The sequence below is a fragment of the Trachypithecus francoisi genome, unplaced genomic scaffold (genome assembly GCF_009764315.1).
Source record: "Trachypithecus francoisi isolate TF-2019V2 unplaced genomic scaffold, Tfra_2.0 Lachesis_group4, whole genome shotgun sequence".
NCBI lineage: Eukaryota > Metazoa > Chordata > Mammalia > Primates > Cercopithecidae > Trachypithecus > Trachypithecus francoisi.
Genome location: NW_022681469.1, coordinates 96635995 through 96658999, shown reverse-complemented (window position 1 = coordinate 96658999; position 23005 = coordinate 96635995). Strand labels below are relative to the sequence as shown.

Sequence of the window (23005 nt, the reverse complement as noted above, 5' to 3'; positions counted from 1 at the left end):
GCTGGAAGACATGGTTTTTTAAAGTCATTTTTACTTAAGTTCTCATCCAGTATTGCCAGGTGACCTTGAGAGTCTCTGTACTCCAGCCACACTAGCTTTCTTTCACTTTCTGGAGCTGAATTTTCTCTTGTCCTTGTTTCTTGAACTGAACTTAAACTTGAACCCGGTCTTCCTATCTCAGACCTATTCATATAAAATCTCATGGAGCTATGCGTTTATGTATTGATACTCTCCTACCTATATATCTATGTTAAAAGAGCTTGCTTCCTTGAAGGAGAAAATGATTGAGACCTGGTGTTTTCATTTTTACATCTGACCTAAGACAAAATGTACAACTTAGGGCCATAAAAACCCTAGGAGGAGGGTTCTATCGTCTTTTAACTTAAATGTTGGGGCTCCTGAGATTTTAAAAACAGTAAGCCTCACTTTGCCAGTATGAAAACAACCTGTCAAGAAAATCTCTTCAAGATAATTTGAGGAGAAAGGTATGCATAGTGATTAGAACATTAACTCTCCAGTCTTGGGTCCACCCATTAATTGGTTCTATGACCTTAAACTCTCCAAGCCTCAGTTTTTTCATCAATAAAATTGGAATAATAATAGTTCTTTTCTCATAGCATTGTGGTAAGGATGAAAAATAAGTACTTATTCCAGGGTCAGACTTAGCATAGATGCTGAGTAAATGTAGACGTATGTTTTTATCATTATAGTTAACATAATTTGACCTTCATTCGTATTTGTGAAAGTCCTAAATGCTCATAGTCAATAGTTCTAGCTTTTTTTCTCCCAGGAAGTTTTACAGGATCATACATGTATCCACTCATACCTTTTTAGTGTTGTACAAAAGCCCACTAAAATATACACCGTACATGTGAATATATACTTTTAAAATAAAAAGTGCCTTACTCCACACATTAACAAAATGCTTTTGTGAAGAATACAATAGAATGTTTAATAATTGGGCTACATTTGACATCTTTAGGCATAGCCTATACCTAAAACAAGTGAAAACAGTTGATGAATTCTTACCCCATTCTGCTAAGCCGTGCCCTTGCTTGGGTGGTAAGTGATTTTCCCCTCTCGCCCCCTATGCCAGCATCTATCTCTTGGTAGTAGCTGCACAGAGCATTGTGTTAAGAAGGACTTTGCAGCTGAGTCTGCATTCAGGGGAAAGATTGCCATATTTTTAGCTGTGACTTCTGGGCATAAGCCAGGGAGAGCACAGCATGGGCACTGTGTTTGTCACCCCTTAGTGACAGAGAAGAATTGAAATCAAGAGCTCTCTGTTGCAATCTTTATAATGTGTTATTGGATGAACTTCAGGTAACCGTAGGTTGTCTCAGTTCTCCATTCATAAAATGGAGGAAAAACTCTCCTCCCGCCTTTTCCCCTGGAATGCAGTAAGAGAACATGGAGTGTTTTCAGTGGCTAAAAGACATTGAAAGTCTTTGGAGAAAAGTCCTCGGTAAATTCAAGAAACTGGTATAATTACAGATAAGCTGCCTTTACTTTGGCCAGTTCTGGAAGCAGAACTCACATGACCTTGTTTCAAGAACCCTGACACTCTGCAGAATTGGTTCTTTTTGAAGTAGATCACTTTTCAGATATCATGCCTTCACTATAGAGGAATCTACTTTTCTTGTAGGAACTAAAGGCACCCTGCTTATTTAAAAAAAAAAAAAAAAAAGGTTGTTTGTCCCTCCTGACTGTCTTAATCATACCCTATTATTTGTAGAGTTCTAAGTGGATCTTCAATGTTCTTCCTCATCCCAGGTTTTGGCTCCACTATTCCTTTAGCTAGAATGATCATATGAAACCTTACTACCCTTTTGAATTATGTCATTTCCTTAGCAATAATTTTTATTTATTGCTTTAAGATTTTAAAATAATTTTTATAAAAACAAGATTTGCTCATTGTAGATCATTTACAAAGTAAATGTGAATTGCTATGCTTTAATTAACTTGTTTTTAAATGGCTGCTGATAGGTCAAATAAAATGCCTGAAAATGACCGTGGTTTGTGGAGGTCATTGGTGTCATTGTCAGATGGTTTCCTTGCAGTCCTGGGGGTGAAGGACTGATTAGTGTTGATTCATGAGAGACTAGGAACAGAGGAGTAGAACAGCCCAGTTCTACCAGGCCGCTCGACAGGATTTGAGAGAGGCTTTCGCACATGTTCTGGTTTGGAACCTTGAGCTTGGCTAATACCATGCTTAACACTGCCATTGTCTCTCCTCTTTCAGTTGCTTCATTGGTTAAAAAAGTGTATGGTTCTTTAAGTACTGGGTCCTGTGTATACATCCTTTTATTTCTCATAGCACCTAGGACAGGGCTTTGCACGTAGAAGATACAAATCGTCGGATAGAATTTATTGAAAACCAGCGACAAATATCCTTCTATTGGGGCAGGTGAGAATGTATGGCCAGGTATACATGGAGAACATGCAGGAGCAAAAAGCCCACAGATTCTTAAGTTCCCCTGCTCCAGTGACAGTTGTGAGGATCTATAATAAAATGAAGAAGGGCTTCCCATTGATTTTATTCAGCAAATGATAGCATCCATAAATGTTCTTCTATACCTGCGGTCTGTGAAGGAACTACTCTATTGAACGTCTGGAACAAAAGTAAAGATGCTGGCTCTAGAAACTGATGTGTGTTCTCACTGGCTTTGCTTCCTGCTGGATAACCCTGCCATGTTTTTTTTTAACACATTCTGGGTCTCAGCTTTTTAGCTGTGAAGTTTGGATAATTTTGCTTACTTTTGAGAACTAAATGAAACAGTAAATAAGAAGCATCTAGACTAGCACATGGGAAACATTCAGTAAATGTAGATTAAATTAATGAATGAATTTAATCATTCATTCATGCAGTTGCTCAGTAGAATTAGGTTAGGGTTAGAATTAATCATTCATTCATGCGGTTGCTCAGTAGAAAGATTACCATTCACAAAGTCTTGTAGATACATTAAGTGGGTTAAGGAATATCTAAGTGGGAGGGAGAATTGCTATTTTAAAATGTGTAAAATATGAGTAATTGCAATTTCCTCTTATCTTTTTCCCACTGCCCCCTTATATTTCCTTTCTAGAACTTTCAAAGTAACACATTCCAGAGACCAGATTAGCTTGATAAAGATAACTGAATATGCTTTGTCTTTATCAAAAGAGTCCTATAGCCTTGAGTTTTATTTCTTCAACCAATATCTATTGAGAGCCTGTTATTAAAAGGTCCTGAGCAGGGATATACGAAGCTATGAAGGACAGGACAGCTGAACAGTTCATCATAAATAAGAAATCAACTCTGACTGGAAAGACTATGGGTTGTAAAGAAAGCACAGCCTCTATTCATTTTTAAAGTGTATTGTTAGCATTTGGCATAGAAGTTAGCAGTAGAGAGTAAATCCTGACAAAATAATTGACAAGTGCTTCACTCATGATTGCAGGGGTTTTGAAATGGAGAGATCTGTTGCTATGTAAGTTTCCATACAATTATGCAATTCACTCTTGTCACCCTGCTAATCTACAGTGACTCGAACTCTCCTAGGGTCACCCGATGAGAGCTTATTTATGCAGGGTATTAGATTATGCTGCACTCCAGGGAGCCCAGCCTGGCTGGGCTCTGGGCCGGAACTCATAAAACAGGTGAGTGGAATAGGGAAGAATTTGCTAAGGAGGGAAAAGAGAATTAACACTTTAATGTCCAGGTGTTATTTCAGCTGTCTGGGTATTGAAAATGCTTAGTCCCATTTCTCTCTCTTTTTTTGAGACGGAGTCTCACTCTGTTGCCTATGCTGGAATACAGTGCCACAATCTCGGCTCACTGCAACCTCTGCCTCCTGGGTTCAAGCGATTCTTCTGCCTCAGCCTCTTGAGTAACTGGGATTACAGGTGTGCTCCTGTAGTGCCACCATGCCTTCAGGTGATCTACCCTCTTTGGCCTCCCAAAGTGCTGGGATTACAAGTGTGAGCCACCGTGCCCGGCCCCATTTATTTCTTTTAATTTCATAATGTCTTTAGAGATACTAAGATTTAGTATCTCTAAATTTATTTCAGTATTCAGTACAGGCTGAATAAACACCACAAGACAGTCCAATCAAGGAGGAGGGACCTTGGAAACATCGTGGTTGTCTCACATTGTTCTATGATGATCATAGAAGAGGAGAGGCAGTGAGCATGAATGCTCGAGCCAGATGGCCAGTGTTTGAGTCTCCAGCTGTTTATAAGCTGTTTGATCTCAAAGTTAATACCCTCTCTGTGCCTTGTTTTCTTATTAGGTGTAAATTGCTTAGTTTGAGGAGAGCATGTAGTAGGAAGTGCTATGTAAGTGTTTGACAAATAAACATAGCCTTTTGTGAGCAGTGGAGTCCCGGGAGCCCTTAGGCAGTGTCACAGCTGCTTCCCTGCTTCTTTCCAGCTGGGAGGCGGGTGGCACAGTACAGGGGCAGGCAGTTTGGCTTGTGTCTAGGCTGCTCTCAGAGGAAGAGTCAGCATGGGACACTGGAAGTGAAAACTCTCCGATAGCATCTTCACAGCTCATAATATCCTTTCATGCTACCCTTTGGAGTCTCAACACAACTCAGTGAGGTCTGTAATGTTTCCCCCACCGTGGAAAGGAAATACGGCCCAGAGATATTAACTGGTTTGTTCAGAGTCCCATGGCTAATAAATGGTAGGGGACCAGGCAACCAACTATTTGGAGAGCACTGGGTTTTTTTAGATGCTAGAAGGCTTCTTCAGAAGTTTATTCACATTCCATGCCTTATGTACAAATGGTCATTATTTAAACAAGCCTCCATCAGCTCACATCTTTAAGAATGCAGGGCCAAGAGGAACGTGGATGATTGAAGTAGCCTCAGGATCGCCGTTTGCCTGGAGCTGGTTTTTTTTTTTTTTTTTTTCTTTTTCTTTTTTCTAGTGGACCCCACTGAGAAAAATAATGAACTATATATTTCTTATAGTTTTCTAGATTCTCATTTTCTGGGCCTTTTACTTCTCTTCCTTACTGCTGACCTTTTAGCCACCCCTATGGTTATGACATACCTGAAAGGTAGGAAGGCGAAGAAATAAGACTGAGTTCTCAATATATTCCCACTCTGAGTAAGTCTTATAAGAAACAAACAAACATTTGATATCAGAAAAGGTTAAAGTATCGGCTCAAATGGCATATTTGAGTTGTCAGGACTTCTTTGTTCCTTTCCACATCCACAGATGACAGACTGTCAGCTGCATTCCACACTCTGAAGATCACGAGAAAGTGAACTCTTAAAACACTTCTGGAAAGTTGCTGAACTGTCTGTATTGTTCTGCAATTCCGGAATAATAATCACAGCAAATATATTTGGGTGAGATTTAGAAATATTACTTTGATGAAAACTACATGGAATGCCTTAAGAAAATAAATATATTTTATTGGGTTGGGAGTGGGCACATTTAAGATGCAGGAAGGCAGAACCCTGGCCCAGATGCTCCGGTGGAGAACACAGTGTAGCAGCTGTACAAGGTAAGGGAATGTTCTCAAGAAGCTGTTGATGCAAATGTAAACTAAACTGACCGATTCAACAGCTCTTTCCTGGGGAGGGGAAAGTCTACTTCAGTAATTTGATAATATGAAAAAACTAAAGGTCCAGAAGTGACAGCGTAAGAAGTAGGACAGAGGCACAACAGAATACTTCCCTAGTGTCATCTGACATTGCTCTAAAACCTACACCCTGGCCCTACCATCGAGTTCAGCTGTGTTTTCCACTGCATCTGTACACAAGCCCACATCACCATCTAAATCACCTCCTCTCTGGTCCTACTTCAGATGAATCACATTCCTGGCACATCTTGGCCCAGTGGTCCCTGGTGCCCTGTGTAGTGAGTTGAATCATCAAAAAACATGTTTACTTCCTACTTAATTAAACTAAAAAGTTACTGCACAGCAAAAGAAATAATAAACAGTGAACAGACAACCTGCAAAATGGGAGAAAATATTTGCAAGCTATGCATCCAACAGGGAACTAATATCCAAAATATACAAGAAACTCAAACAGCTCAACCACAACAACAAAAAACAAATAATCTCATTAAAAAACAAGCAAAGGACATGAGTGGACATTTTTCAGAAGAAGACATACAAGTGGCCAACAGGTATATGAAAAAATGTTCAACATAATTAATCATCAGGGAAATGCAAATCAAAACCACAATGAGATACCATCTTGTATCAGTCAAATGACTGTTAATACAAAGACAAAGAACAACATGGTGGTGAAGATGCAGAAGAAAGGGAACTCTTTCACATTGTCAGTGGGAATGTAAATTACTACAGCCTCATCGGAAAACAGTATGGAAATTTCTCAAAGAACTGAAAGAAGAACTACCGTATGATCTACTGGGTATCTAACCAAAGGGAAAGAAATACATATATCTAAAAGGTACCTGCACTCATATTTTTATTGCAGCAGTATTTACAATATCAGAGATCTAAAATTAACCTGTTTCCATCAATGATTGAATGGATAAGGAAAATATGATATGTACACACAGTGGAATACTGTTGAGCCATCAAAAAGAGTGAAATCATGTATTTTGCAGCAACACGGATGGAACTGGACCAGGTCATTATCTTAAGTGAAGTAAGCCAGGCACAGAAAGACAAATATCACATGTTCTCATAAGTGCGTGCTAAAAAATGTGTTTGGGTGGACATAGAGAGTGGAATGATCTAGATAACGGAGACCCAGAGGGTGAGGGTGGGGGAGGGAGGAGGAGGACGAGAAATTAGGCATTGAATACAATGTACATGGTGATGGATACCCTAAAAACCCTGACTTGACCACTGTGCAAACTGTGTATGTAAGAAAATTGCACATGTACCCTATAGATATATACATTGTTTTAAAAGAACAAGATGTGTCCACATCCTAATGCTGGAACCTATGAATGTTACCACATTTGGAAAAAGGATCTTTACAGATGTAATTAATTTAAAGATTTGAGATGAGGAGGGCATCTCAGATTATCCAGGTGGGCCCTAAATTCACTGACAGATGTCCTTATAAGAAACACGTTGGGAGGCCGGGCGCGGTGGCTCAAGCCTGTAATCCCAGCACTTTGGGAGGCCGAGACGGGCGGATCGCGAGGTCAGGAGATCGAGACCATCCTGGCTAACACAGTGAAACCCCGTCTCTACTAAAAAATATAAAAAACTAGCCGGGCGAGGTGGCGGGCGCCTGTGGTCCCAGCTGCTCAGGAGGCTGAAGCAGGAGAATGGCGTAAACCCGGGAGGCGGAGCTTGCAGTGAGCTGAGATCCGGCCACTACACTCCAGCCTGGGCGGCAGAGCAGGACTCCATCTCAAAAAAAAAAAAAAAAAAAAAAGAAACACGTTGGGGAGAAGACAGACATAGAGGAAAAGGTGATGTGATGGTGGAGGCAGAGAGGAGTGATGCAGCTACAAGCCAAGGTATGCCATGGAATGCTGGCAGCCCCCAGAAACTAGGAGAGGCAAGGAATGAATGAATCCCCCTGAGAGCCTCCAGAGGGAGCGTGGACCTGCCAACACGTTGATTTTGGACCTCTGGCCTCCAGAACTACTAGAAAATAAATATCTGTTTATTTCAGCCACCAAAGTTTGTGACTGCTCATCAAGTTGGCCTCAAGAATCTAAGACACCCTGCTGCTTACTGTGTGTCAATTTTTCTGGAAGTCCCAGCTCAGGTGGATCTAGGCCTTGGAGATTATGCCTGTCTGAGCTCCTGCAGCAGGTTTGTGTCACTCTCCCATTTGACATTTACAAATTTTCAACATTGTGGTATCCCTTTTATTAACATTTGTAATGTAAGTTAGATTCTTGAGAGCCAGCGCTTGATTTTACGTCTTTGTATCTCTAGTTCCTGATGATGAGCTTTGGACCTTTGAGCAGGGACCACCCTATTAAAGGGAAGCTCCATTACAAACTGGACTATAACATACTTAGCACTAAAGTCATTCCTTCTTTGATTTGTAAAGTTCTCTGAGATCTTAACATTGTCGCTAGGTTCTCATTATGAGAACCAGTTGTTGTGTAGCACTGTGAAAATAATACACTTCTGATTTAGATCAAGATAAAGAAGAGTTTATTGTGCTAAACTTCTGCCACCTACTCCTGTGATTCTAAGTCATGCATGTGTTGATTAGTCAGAATGTATCTCTGCTTTGATTGCAAATTTCAATTAGCTCTGAAAAAATAGTTTTGAGCACTCTGTAAGAGAGAACACTGTTCTCAGCTGGTGCTGTCCAGCAAAGCAGTGGGTCTCCTTGAAGAATCGTGAATGCCCTGTAGTTGGCATACAAAAGAATTATATCTGAGTGTAGAGTCTGTGATTCTCTTTTGTGCTCAGACACCAAAGGGCAGGGCTCTGTGACATGTCACTGAAAATTTTTTTAAATTAAAAGGTAATAAAGGTAAAATATTAAAACAGTCCTGGGTGATATAAAAAGGAAAAATGTCTCACCTCTGGCCCCAGTCCCATTCACATAGGAGCCTGTTTTGGAGTTTTTCTCCCCTCCACACATGGTGTGTGCTCATGAGTTGGAGTCAAAAGACCTGGGTCCTGGTCCTTAGAAGCCCCTCACTCATTTTTGTGGCCCCAAACAAATCACTCAGCGTAGATTTCTCATCTCTAAATGAAAGAGCTGGGTAAATGACTTCCTCATTCTTTGTCACACTCTGAGACTTAAATATTCCATGATGGTACAGGAAAGCCAATCATTATGGTATACTTTGAAGGGAAGAGAAAAGCCCAGAAGAGACCCTTGAGTTACTTGGGTGGACACAGCTATCTTGTCTTTACTGACTAAGCCACAAGCATATGGTGGGCAGAAACATGCCCCTGGAACAAAAGACAGACTTGTTCCGCTAGGGGAGAGAGTAGTGGGGGTGAGAGGCAGGACTGGTAGGGGAGGGTCAGTAGGTGGCCCTGGATGGACTCAGCTAAGTGCTAGTGTGCTTCTAGGGGATCTTGTCCAAAGTGGACACTCAGCTGCAAGGTTCTGCGTGGAATCTCCAGACTCAGTCTGCAAATGGGTTCTGCCTCTTAATAGTTTGTGATCTTGCACAAACTAATTTGGAATTTCAATTTTCTCATCTGTAAAATGAGGATAATAATAGTTTCATTATAGAATCACCACAAGGTACATCATATTAAAAAAAATAGTAGTTGTCACTTTTGTAACTATAATCACTACCACAATAGCAACTATAAAAACCCCATCACCACCCCAGTGGGCTGCATGGCCAGAGAGGAATGACATTTATGGGCTGGGTGTTTTCATCTTTAATAGTCCAAGAGACCCTGCTTTCCGAACAGAGCATTAGGAGGAGAGAAAAATGCATAGAAGATGCTGTTTGTAGCTTTACGGGGCTTGATACAATTAGGGGAATATTTAACAAATATTAATGATTTCCACATATATCTGAGGGGCCTAAAAACATGCCAAAGTAATTGTAGCCATAAATGCTGAGTGAGTAATCAACAGTGTGGAAAAAGTCATACATGCATTGAAGTGTTTTTATTAATGCTGTTTTAACTATAAATCCATCTGCGGTCAATACAGTTGGAATGCGTTTTTCTCTTTGGAAACTCAGGATGGGAATGACCTCAGGTGGAGCCACCGACAGAACTGGCAGCCCACAGGGTTTTGTCTCCCTGCTGTCAGTATCAGCTGCTGGCAAGGACTGCTTTTCCTTACCTTCTCAAGGGTTCACCACAAAGACTGTGTGAATATTCTCCCATTATCTAAGTAATGAAGGCACCAGTGTTTTTGGTCTGTGGCTAGCCAAGTTATAAGACTTGAAACATTCTGGGGCCTGAATCATCTGGATATTCACTTCCCTAGCCCTGGCATGAGATTGGAGAGCTACATCTCTGTGTGAAGGGAAAGAAGGGACGGTGACAGTGGCAGGTAGTGACTGCTACTCCCATGTAGCCATCAGAACCCAAGTGGGAGCTTCATTCCTCAGTCTCCTGCTTTCTTTAATTTTCTCACTTAGATTCCAAAGTCAGGAATTGTACCCGAGGTTATAGGGCTAACGCAAATGCTGCTGTTTAGTCCAACATGAGTTTATGATAGAAGATTTAGAAAGGATCTCATAGCTCACTTGTTCTAAACTCCCTGCCAGTCTTGGAATCTTCTCTGTGGTGCCTCTGCCAAGTGGCCACAGCCTCTGACGGAACACTCCAGAGACTTCCATAGAGCAGCCATGTCGTTTTTGTTATTTTTCATAGCACTCAGTAGATAGTAAGACAACCCATCCTTTAGGCAGAGCTGGAATCCAGGGCTTTGTAGTTCCCACCCATTAGTCCTGGTTTTGCCCTCAGAGTCTGTCAAGTCAAATCCCAATTTTTCGAGACAGCCTGGTGTCCTGAAATGTGGCTACTCAAGTTGGGCTTATGGTCCAGCAGCAGTGATAGCCTCATCTGTGCAAGTGCAGAATCTCAGGCCTCCCCCAGACGTACTGAATTTAAATCTGCATTTTAAACAAGATCTCCAAGTGACTGACATGCAAATTACAGTTTGAGAAGCACTGAGTGAGAGCTCATACACTACCTTTCTCCCAGCTAATTTTTTCTTTTCTTAAAAATTGCCATTGCTATCAGACCTGCTGGTGCTAAACAAATAAACAAACAACCATAGCTGAGAAACATCTAACAAGAAACGGCAACTCCAGCTCACAGTGATTGAAATGTGAGTACAGTTTTGGTCTAGCATCAGTTAAAGCTGTCATTCTATTAATTGAAAATCTATTGACAAGTATTGTCAGTGTTCATAAAACAATCATAAAAGGTAATGCTGATGATTGTTAGCCTTTCTTAATAGGCTGTAGAAGATCCTGAATGCCTTTAAAATCATCAAAGACAGATTAAATTACATGATTTAAGGCTGGGTATTGCCTTATGATTTTTAAAAAACTGATAAACAGATTAAACAAGTAATCAGGACACCCGTTTTCCAACCATGCCTGAGAGAGGCAACCACAAAACTTTCTTCCCCAACACTCTTCAGCTGCAGGAAGAATAAAAGTTTAAATTGTTTTCTATTTCTGACATCACTGCAAGGGTAGTGACTGAGGATTCAGCATTTGAAAGGTGCCTGTGGAAACAGCTGTGCTGAAGGGAAGTGCTTTCAATTCGTGCACTCAGCAATATGGAAATTAACTTGGCCAGCACATGAGCATGAATAAACGCTTAGCTGCCTTTGCAATCACAAAGTAGCTTTCTATCTTTGGCACTTTTCAGACATTCAGTAAAACAGACTAAATTTAGTGCCAGATGACAGCGCCAGACTGTCTTCAGTGAAACTCAAGCAAAAACCTTAAGAGGCCACATCCCCCAACCCCTCCCATGTTTCTCTCTCCATCTGGTCTTCATGGTGACCTTTAAGCTTGACACCCCACAGGACGAGACATCAGTGCAGCCGTGTTGGGCTAAGTCAGCAGGGCCTTGATTTCCCCAAGGGCCCAAGTCTACCCTGTACTGTGTCTCAGGATATGCAGCTCAAGGTGCGTGCCCTACTCTTGGGTCACCAGGAGACACTCCTAAGTCCTGGTTCCTTTAGCCAAAAGAAATCAACACCCCTCTTGTTTTCTGTCCTGAGTGCCAACTCATTCTAATCCAGCACACGTTATTAAAGTCCCATGTCCTGAAGGTTCTCGGGGATTCTTTTGATACCCCCCTTGCTTTGCAGACTCATTCAGTAAATATTTATTTCGGCCCCTATTTCCCAGGTAGTAGTATTGTAATAAATAAGACACAGTCCCTGTCCTCACTGAACTCATGTTCTAGCTAGGGAGGCTGATAGTGCAAGGTGACTGTCATCCAGGGAGGAGGTTTGGACCTAAATGAGAATTGACCAGGCTAAGAAATGGGGCAGACTTTCCAGATACGAAAAAAATGAATGGCAAAGACTTGGCAGCCTTAAAATGCACAGGCTAATTTCCCTTCCCTGTTTGGTGGGACTACAGGATAGGGAAAATGGTAGCTCTGAGCAGGGTTGAAGACCTAACTTGCCTCCATCCATACTGCACTGTTTCTTAACTCCTTCCAATTGTCTCAAGGTCTCGACCCTCCACTGTTCCTCTACCCAGTGGGATTTACTCCTTTTTCTTCATCAGAATTTACATACTTAAACTACAGTAAAAATGCAGTATGCTATAATATGTGACAGAATGATTAAAAATGTAAGTTCTGCAGTCAGGTGGCTTCATCACTTGGTTTTATAACATCAGAGAAGTTACCTAATTCTCTCTCCCTCAGTTTCCACATGCAAAAAAAAAAAGAATAATAAATCCAATCTCAAAGATTGTGCAAGAATTAAACATGATCATGTAAGTATGGTGTTTAGCACATTATCTGAAATATAGAAGATGCTTAATAAGTGTTAGCTATTGTAATTGCTCTATTCTTTCAACATATTTATTAATATCTACTATGCACTATTTTAAGTAGTGAACAAGACAAAAGGTTCCTACTTTCATGGAGCTAGAAAGTGTTTTCCAATTATTTTATATTATTATTGCTTATATTGTTATGTTTATGTATTATTTCAGCCGACCCCGCTGTATATTTAAATGGCATGCTGTGCAGAATTGTGGATACAGCTTAATATTTCTTTGTAAGCCAGCTACTCAGTGCCATTTACTTGGTTTGAGAACTTACTTTCTCGGTTTGAGACCCCAACAATGAATAAACCAGGAGAAATATTTTAGTTCCTACTATGTATATACTTAGTACTTTACTAAGATTCTAAGCAGGTTGAGAAAATGGTCACTGCAATAGTGTGGGAAGAAAAGACGAAAGCACTGGAGATAAAAATGAAAGGGAAGAAAAAAAACCTTACCAGTTAATTAATTGCTAAATTATTTGGTAATGGGCAGTAATAATAATGTGATTTACAGGAATATGTGACTGATGTGGTTTGGATAATTTAGAAATTTCATGGAAGGAGGTAGAAACCAAACTAAAATCCTGAAGAGTTCGCATGGTTGGTAAAGATCAAGAGAAGATTCTGGGAGGCCAAAATATAAGTAAATCGCCAACGTGGAAATAAAGACAACCATTTTGTCACACTCTTTTTTTTTTTTTTTTTTGAGGCGGAGTCTCGCTCTGTCGCCCGGGCTGGAGTGCAGTGGCCGGATCTCAGCTCACTGCAAGCTCCGCCTCCCGGGTTTACGCCATTCTCCTGCCTCAGCCTCCCAGTAGCTGGGCCTACAGGCGCCCGCCACCTCGCCCGGCTAGTTTTTGTATTTTTTTTAGTAGAGACGGGGTTTCACCGTGTTAGCCAGGATAGTCTCGATCTCCTGACCTCGTGATCCGCCCGTCTCGGCCTCCCAAAGTGCTGGGATTACAGGCTTGAGCCACCGCGCCCGGCCATCACATTCATTTTTATATTGCATGAAGGACAGGACACAACAAGGCCCCGTAAGTGGTTGTTGACTTTAGTGCAAGTGAGGAATTAATGGAATGGATGAGAGCCAAGGTTAGGATGGTGGCTGAGGAATCGAGAGGAAGGAAGTAGAAAATACACATTTTGAAGATGGAACCAACAGGACTTACTTACAAGAAAATATTAAAGCCTTTACAATTTTCAAAGTGATTTCACATATGCTGTGTCCTGGCCTAGTATTCTTTCTTACAGCGGCACACAGAATTTGCACCAAGTTCATTAGTGGTCCTTACCCTGTCATCCACGTAACCAATGTCCTCTTATTATGACCAGTATTTTAATGATTGCTTTACTCTCTTGTAAATTTGTGTGTATATATATATAATTTATATATGTAAATATATATAATGTATATAATTTTTTATATATTAAAAATTACATATATATATATACACACACACACACACTTTTTTTAAGAGACAGGGTCTCACTCTTTCACCCAGGCTGGAGTGCAGTGGTGTGCTCATAGCTCTCTGTAGCCTTACACTCCTGGGCTCAAGCGTTCGTCCTGCTTCGGCCTCCCAAAGTCCTGGGATTAGAGGCATGAGCCACGATGTCCAGCTGAAATTCATTATTAATGTCACCTACTTGAATACATAATTTTGAAAATGTCAGCATCGTGCTTCACTGTAATATAAAGGAAAATTCAATGAATGTGGTTAATGTTAAAACATACATTTCAATATGTGAAAGCCCAGGCATGACCACACCAGAAGACATAATGAAGTGATCAGATATACCTATACATAGAAAGGGACCACTGCAAATGGAGAGGATACAGGTGTGCTGTATTAATAACTCAAATAGCATGGCCTTCAGCAACGTCGTTCTCTAAAATAGTGGGAGACACTTGGTAAAGTTCCAACAAGAACAAAATACAGTCTTCCCTCAGTTACTCAGCACTTACATCCCAAGAGTGCGAAAAACCATGCGAAAATACTTTGATGTATGTGTGAAACGGAGTTCGGTTCCATGCTCAAGTGATGTTAAGTACATTTCACCTACAGAAATGGCTAATGGCACTTTGGGAAGTCTTTGGGGTGTGGGACAGCATTTTCATTGTGCAAGACCAAGGCATTGTGGGACATCTAACATTCCTGGCTCCCAGCCATTCCATGCCAGAGACATCTCCTTATCATTGTCACAACCAAAAGTGGTTCCAGGATTCCACAGTGGTCCCGAGGGAGCACTCACAACCTCACTGAGGACCACCAGGCTAGATGTTGGCCTCATGACTCATGGACAGTGACAGGGGAGTTGGCGGTGGGGCGGGGGGGTCAGATTTGGATGTCGAGTCCAGAAAAGGAGTTGGTTGCATTGCTTTTTTAGCCAAGGAGATTCTTCACTTTCTTAAATATTTCAAATCTGGCTTTTCCAACCTGGTAACAGTTTCAAGTTCTGACCCTAGGTGGAAGATAAAATGAAGAAAACACAATATTTTGTAGGAAAAAAAAATCAACTCCTATTTTTGTTTGTTTATTTATGTTAAGGGCCAACAGATGTGCTTTAATTCCCTGCGCTCCTTGATGGCTCACTGATAGGAATGCACTCTGTCTCAGGAGGAGGAACAATCCAGTTCTAACAGGAATTTTTGAAATAGTTCTCAGATTTAATTCTTGTTTTCCTTTAAACTTACAGGTATGATCTTATCTCCTTTTTTTTTCAGTTTTGTAAAGGATGCAATAACGTCTGATTCCTCTTGGTATTTGCTCAAAACAATCGAGTGTTTTGAGCAGATGTGCATGATTGTTTAGTATTAGTGCTCTGCAGGTTGCTTCTGCCTGGGACTCTTAAAACAAACAAATCAAAAGGACTTGATCCACTTAGAGTACTTTCCAGAGGATTTTAGGTCTTGGATTTTTATTTAACAATGACAACAACACTCACACCCCCTTCTTTAACAAATGTGGATGCATTGTATCTCATTTGTAAATAGTCATTTGGCTCAAAGATACCGGGCATACTTCAAACGCATACTAATTTATGACATTCCAAGATGATAAATCTGTTTGCAGACTTATTCCAAGACTAAGTTTATTCATTTGCCAATCAGATGCATACTATTCACAGGACAGCAGGTTAGGTATTGTGGGGAAATCAGAAATACTCTGGACCCTTTATGCCCTCAAGGAGCCTACTGTCCAGCAGGGATGATAAAATCTCATGTACATATTATCATAAGTAAGTGGTGAACCTCCGGAAAAGTGAGATGGAGTCCTTATGGAGTCTCTAGGGATTAAATGGTATTTTCCACTGGAGGGGGTGAAATTTGAGGTGGAAGTTTTAACTTGACAACCTTAAAGGTTCATTAACATTTAGACGGGTAAAGTGTGTTAAATTTTGAGGAATGGCTTTCTGAGCTAAAATAAATTCAAGTAAGATTTTTTTTGGTGTTTTTAAGTAATAGGAAATCTGACTTCCCATCACTTATTTGTATGCATTTATTGTCTGAGTGTAATTAAGTGACTTGGAATAATTGGTAATAATTGCTATGAAGAAATCTCATTCAACATTGCTACCTTCCTTAAAAAAATCATCTAATTTAAAAGCTGGATCTTTTTTCTAAGCTTTGCTTTTTTCCATTGAAGAAGTCTCTTTCACAACTCTGGATCTTGGGAATACCACTGTGATATTTTAAAACTCTGGAATGTACCTTTAATTGGATTCACAGTGAAGTGCTATCAGATAGAAGACAGACCCATCACGATCATGATATAAAGAGTTCCGTTGCTAACGTAGGAAAGGGTTCTCATTACCAGGTGGGTCCCATGTATTGAACTTGAGGACAACACAGAAACTGAGCCTGAGCCACTCAGGACCTTGTGTGGTTTCTGTGCCCTCCCTATTAGACCACTTGTGTCCCAGGACTTGAATCTAACTGCCTCCTGGTGCTGGTTCAGACTCACTGTCCATCTCCCAGTGCCCTTGGCTTCTGTCTGTAGCACCTGCTTGTGGGCTGGAGATTTGACTCAGAGCAAGTTAGTCCAGGTGAAATCTTGGCTAAAGTGTCATGCTTGTCAAAACTTAATTACTCTGTGTTGGAAATATTTTCTGTTGGATCTGGCTGGCAGTTACTAAGTATATGTATAAATGTATAAATTATCAAGGCATATTCTTTAAGATTCGTGCATTTCATGTAAATTATATCCCAGTAAAAAATTTAAAAATAATAATAAAAATAAACTCTCCCAGTCACTGAAGTATTGCCACTTTTGGTTTATCTTCAGGTGATTAGCAATGATGTATTCCTTTTTAAGTATTTAAAAATAAATTTTCAGAACTTTTAGTGTTTTTCTTTTTTATTTCTTTTAAAATTCTTTTTCAATTAGTTGAAATAACCTAAATAGCCAATAGTAGAAGATTAGTTGTAAAAACTGTTTGTAATAATTGGCCAAAGAAAGAAAAGTTTTTGGAACAAAAAAAGATGGAAAAAACAAATTTCTGGGAAAAAAGAGTGAAAGTTCTTGTTGCAAAAATATACTTTTAATGCATCCAGATTTCCGGTACATTTAAATACCTAGAATTTGTGGATGCTGATTTTCAACAAAATAATTATTTCAACCAAGTTGTCATATTTACTGATTTGCATTGTCTCATACTTTTTAGCCAATTCTTAAACCAGCTTCCTTCCCCCGTCAACACACCACACACACACACTCTCTTCTGGTTAAAATTCAGACTGAAGTCTAGTGCTGAGCAAACAGTAATTGCATGGTAATGTCAAAGTGAACAAAAATAGAACTTACAGGAAAATCTTTACATTTAGCTGTGCCTATTAAGATTCAAACACCGAAAGAAACATTCTCTTCTCAAAAAAAGAGCTTTAAAAAAACTGAAATTCGATGCCACTAAATTATAGAATTAAATCTATGAAGCCCAGGGACTGTATGGAAATTACATTTGGATTTCTTCTCCCCAACAAACCCAGCCAGCCTCCCCATCTTGAATAAATTTACTGATAGGATGCGTGCTTTTTACCATTATTATTTTTCAAAAAGGTAGACATTTAACATCAACTTTTTTGCTGGAACAGGACAGCTGGGAAGTGGTGGAAGGACTGAGAGGGGAGATGAATTACACCCAGGAGCCACCAGTTCAGAAAGGATTTTTGCTGAAAAAGAGGAAATGGCCCTTAAAAGGTTGGCACAAGGTAAGATTGGTCTTGGCCTCCCCTTTATTTGCATTCACACTGCCCTGACACTCAGCACCTGGTTCTTAGGCACTCATATTTAATTTCTAGTTGTAATTTGAGACCAAGAAAAGGGCACCTAAATTGAATGTCTTAATTAATAATACTTTCTTCCCCACAGAGATTCTTCTATCTGGACAAAGGAATCTTGAAATATGCCAAGAGCCAAACCGATGTAAGTCTTTTCGTGGGCCCGGTGTGGTATTGAAGAATCCTAAAGGGGTAACCATCAGCTCAGAGATGAGAGTGCGTATAGTTGAGGGTAGCTCCTCTCAGAACTGGAAATCATAGAGGGGAATCACTTCTGTCTGAGCTCTGGGTTCCAGGCAGGCTCAGTTCCTCCACCAGGTCCAGGTGCAGGGGCTCCCCCAACACTCTCTGGGCATGCAAAGGTCTGTTCTGGTCTTAAGGTTGTGCTAAGGAGTTCCCCGGGTGGGAGAATACATCCTTGCAGCTAGATAACAGGAACAAAACATAGGGCGTCCCTCTCTCTTGTACTGTGACCAAGGGGTTCAGGGGAGAAGGCCCTGGGTGAAGAAGTTCCTTTTCAAAATAATCCCAGGCAGTTGGTGCGTGAGGGCTCTGAATGACCATTTGTCCTGCCCCTTGAAGGAGTCCTGCTCTTCTCCCTTCTTCCTTTTCTGTCCTCTCAGTCCCCTGCTCTCACTTCTTTTATTAATACATCACTTCTAAATGAATGCAGACACCAGAAACTAATTCAGCGGGAGGCAGTGCAGTTGACGGTGAATTCACTGCTATGGGAGTCAACCCACAGTGTTTACTCTTTTGCTCCCTCACATCCTGACTGTGTAAACTGCTTGTTACTTAACCCCTCTGTACCCCGGTTTCTTCATCTGTAAAATGGGGAGAGTACTTCCTACCTCAGAGATTCAGGAAGACAGTGCATGTCCAGCACGTAACTCAGCACTGGCTCACGCTAAGTGCTTGAGGAGTCGCAGTGTTTGTGATTTTACTGTCAGTGGGTGTGGAAGGGTGTGTCAGGGTTGTGACTACTGCTTTTAACACCATGGTTCCCAAGTGACCCTCTTGGTGCCTCTGCAGATAGAGAGAGAGAAGCTGCATGGCTGCATTGATGTCGGGCTCTCAGTGATGTCTGTAAAGAAGTCATCAAAATGCATAGACCTTGACACTGAGGAGCACATCTACCATCTGAAGGTGAGGCTGCTTCCCACTGTGCAGAGTTGACTTATGTTGGGGAAGGATTGTCAGTTATTATACTGTTGGTGATGCCTTTCGGGGATTCAGCCAACATGTAGAAGACCTTCATTACCAAAGTGTTTCTCATGGACAGTGTTGGTATTTGAATGGGATGTCATTGTGCAGCAGGACTGTCAGCACTGCTTGAAGGTTTAGCCTCCTGGTCACCTCATCCCCTAGATACCAGCCTGCCCCCAGTGATTGTGACAACAGTCAACAATGAAAAATGTTGTTTCCGAACCATCTCCACTCAGGCAGTCACATCTTTAGTGAAGAACCATTTACTATAGGTTAAAATGTGTTCCTGAAATATATATAACATTTAGGCCATGGAGCCCTGTTTTATCACTTTGGCTAATTTTATAGGAATCCCACTAAAATTCTAATATTGTAGTGAAATGTCAGGAATTTTTCCCCTAAAGCGTGGGTTCCGAAATAGTACTTCAAAGCTGCTTACCCTCTTGTGCTGTCTCTCCTGCCGATGGTAGAGATAGTCAAAGCATGAAGCGTGAGATCTAGATCTGGTTCAAATCTTGATGTGGCTACTCACTAGCCATTGAACTTTGGCAAATTACTTATCTCTGAAAGTCTCAGTTTTTTCACCTAAAACAAAATGAAAATTATTATAACACTCATCTTGTCGGGCTGCATGTAGAAAACTTGGCCTAGTGCCTGGCCCAGGGTAAACTCAGGAAGTGTAGTTATTGTATGTGCTTGTTGGATGGTACCTGAATGTTAGAAATGACTAAGAAAATACTAATTGAGAAAATACTAAGACTGTTTTCTTACTTGGGAAAATTACTTGAGATATTGGGAATGGGGCCCGAGGATTAGGAAAATGAAAGCATGAGATCATGAGCTCCTTGTCTCAGTGTGTCCCTGTCCTCTCTATGGCATGTGTGTGGTGATTGAGCCGTGTGGACCACATACCTGTGGTTGGTTGAATGGGCAAGACAGTCAAATCTTCACTATTTCCTAGCCTAACTGTATCTCTGGGTGTAGCTAATTGTGTAAAGCAAGGTTTCTCAGCCTCAGCACCATTGACATTGTGAGCTGGATAATGCTTTGTTGTGAGAGGCTGACTTTGTATAGCAGGATGTTGAGCAGTGTCCCTGCCCCCTGCCCTCTCTCTAGATGCCAGTAGCATCCTTCTCCAGTTATGACAACCAAAAATATCTCCAGACATTGCCAGGCGTTCCCTAGAGGATAAAACCACCCCTGGCTGCAAATGACTGGTGTGAAGTATGGGAGGGAAAAGCCTATATCTTAAGAGAAAAAAGAAATTTAAGAAAGAATACTATCCTTTATTCTGTTGCAGTGATCGGTCTCCACTAGAATAGTTTAGGTTATTTCTCCAGGTACTTCCAATGAATCTTAGCTCTGTATTTTGACATGGTCAGAAATTAATAGGTTCTTATTTGCCCACTATTCTGGTTAACAAAATAAAAGTAATTATGAATTAATAATTTTTAAAGGGTTAGAATACCCTAAAATATATTGAATGCTAATACTGTGATAAATGCAGTTTAATATTTCTCTATGTGATTTGCTTTAAGTTCTGTTTGGTTTCTTGTTCGTTCTTTTGAACATCAGCTCTGATTCTTAGCGTAGGCAAGTATAGTTATTTGAGGGTTCTAGTTAATAGACTCAGTCAGGCAGTTTTAAATTGTGGGCTGTTTGATCCCGTTTATTTTATGGATACGGGATCCTGGATAGCAGAGAGATTAAGCGGCTGTTCACCCATGACCCTAGAACTACTTGAGAGACTGGAACAGGACCCTGGACAGTTATTTAATAAAGTGCTCTTATTTTTCTACCTTGTTTAACTGATAAAAAAGTGAGTTCAGATGAGTGCTTGGGCACTGACTTATAAGGGCCTCTGAGAATAGATCAGAGCAAAGGATGACACAAGATTCCTGTAAAATTCCTCTTAACCACATCTGGGAAATGAAATACATTTCAAGAACATAATTTAGGGGAGACAAATAGGTGTGAGTCTGTTTGTATTGCTTCTTCCTGTAAATGACACATTAAAAAGCCCCTGCAGGTGCTTCCAGTCTTATAGGTACTTCTAACAATCAGCACTAGAGCCAACCTAACAGTTCCTCAGTGAGTGATATTGCTGGCATTTATTTGCATATCCTAGCTCTCATCTCTGGCATTAGTAAAGATTTTCACAAATTGACCTGAACTTTTCATCTTGGAAGTTATCCTACTGTGCATCCCTTTGGAGTATCTTAAATTATAGCTTCTTAAGTCTTAATGTTCTAATATATGGGTATCTATCATTTTTTTTACTTTGAAAATATCAATGCATTGTCACACACACACGCGCACACACACACACACACACACTGACTTTTTTTTTTTTTGAGACTAAGTCTCGCTGTCACCTAGGCTGGAGTATAGTGGCGCGATCTTGGCTTATTGCAACCTCTCCCGCCCGGGTTCAGGCAATTCTCCTGCCTCAGACTCCTGAGTAGCTGGGACTAGAGGTGCATACCACCACACCCAGCTAATTTTTGTATTTTTAGTAGAGACGGGGTTTCACCATGTTGGCCAGCATGGTCTCGATCTCCTGACCTCGTGATCCACCCTCCTCAGCCTCCCAAAGTGCTGGGATTACAGATGTGAGCCACCGTGCCCGGCCAAAATTGACTTTTAGGAAATATTTGTGGTATATAGGTGCTTGTTATATTCTTTTTCTATATATCACATATATTTTTATAAATGTTTGAAATATCTTTAAATAAAAACTACTAGTTACAAACAGTATTCTTCATGGAAATTAGAAATTGATAATTGCTCATTTATGGAGAGAATGGCTAAAGGTTTGTGAGTATGAGAGGAAAAAGAGTTGGAAAAATAATATTGCTGTACAGTGCTTTATTTCTGAGAGTGGGAGAAATGTTCTTTCAAATAACCTTCACGTTCATTAACATATTATATTAGTTCATTTTCACACTGCTGATAAAGACATACCCAAGACTGGGCAATTTACAAAAGAAAGAGGTGAATAGGCTTACAGTTCCACTTGGCTGGGGAGGTCTCATAGTCATGGCGGAAGGCAAGGAGGAGCAAGTCACATCTTCTGTGGATGGTGGCAGGCAAAAAGAAAGAGTTTGTGCAGGGAAACCCCGCTTTATAATACCCCCAGATCTTGTGAGACCCACTCACCACCACGAGAACACTATGGGAAAGTCCTGCCCCCGTGATCCAGTTCTCTCTCACTGACCAGGTCCCTCCCACAAAATGTGGGAATTCAAGATGAGATTTGGGTGGGGACACGGAACACAGCCAAACCATATCACATATACTCCTCAGCAATGTATTCTTTGTTGGAGAGATGAACAAGGTTAAATATTTTAGGAAGAATTTACTAATTCATTCCAGTTCAGAAAAGATTGATCTGAAAAGTCTGAATTAGAGAAGAGTTCAAAAAGAAAAATGGTGCTCATATTTTCAGTAGGGATAGAGAAGCTGGGATTAGAGAACTTAGAAATGCTTTAAGAGGCAGATAAATATACATTTCAATTTATTTGTTGCTTAATATGATTGGCAGTGTTCTGTTTTCTTAAAAATAGCGTAACAGGCCAGGCGCGGTAGCTCATGCCTGTAATCCCAGCACTTTGGGAGGCCGAGGCAGGCAGATCACAAGGTCAGGAGTTCAAGACCAGCCTGGCCAACATGGTGAAACCCCGTCTTTACTCTAAAGATACAAAAAATTAGCTGGGCGTGATGGTGCATGCCTGTAATTCCAGCTACTCGGGAGGTTGAGGCGGGAGAATTGCTTGAACCTGGGAGGTGGAGGTTGCAGTGAGCCAAGATCGGGCCATTGCACTCCAGCCTTGGGCGACAGGGCAAGACTCCATCTCAAATAAACAAACAAACAAATAAATAATTAAATAAATAACAGTTGGATTCACTCATAGAAAGCCAAAATACATACTTTGTAAAGATCATTTTTACTCTGCATTTCTTTCTCAAACTTGTTCCTGTAGACCACATCAATGTAAACAGTCAGTGAGGGGCTATTTCTCCATTCCTTTTCTTATTTATGTATTTTTTTTGAGGCAGAGTCCCCCTCTGCCACCCAGGCTAGAGTGCAGTGGCTCAATCTCGGTTCACTGCAGCCTCA

General features: G+C 40.7%; 1 protein-coding gene across 7 annotated transcripts in view; it reads left to right on the top strand.

Moving 5' to 3' along the window:
* OSBPL3 (oxysterol binding protein like 3) overlaps positions 1 to 23005 on the top strand; it is a 183546-nt gene that overhangs the window by 88039 nt on the left and 72502 nt on the right. For 6 of the 7 annotated variants that reach the window (XM_033194114.1, XM_033194111.1, XM_033194115.1 and 3 more), the window contains exons 3-5: positions 17494 to 17610; positions 17771 to 17824; positions 18712 to 18825. In XM_033194114.1, the coding sequence (XP_033050005.1) occupies positions 17494 to 17610; positions 17771 to 17824; positions 18712 to 18825 (285 nt within the window). Of the gene's footprint in view, positions 1 to 10615; positions 10704 to 17493; positions 17611 to 17770; positions 17825 to 18711; positions 18826 to 23005 lie in introns of all 7 variants that reach the window. The other variant, XM_033194113.1, reaches the window with a different exon arrangement.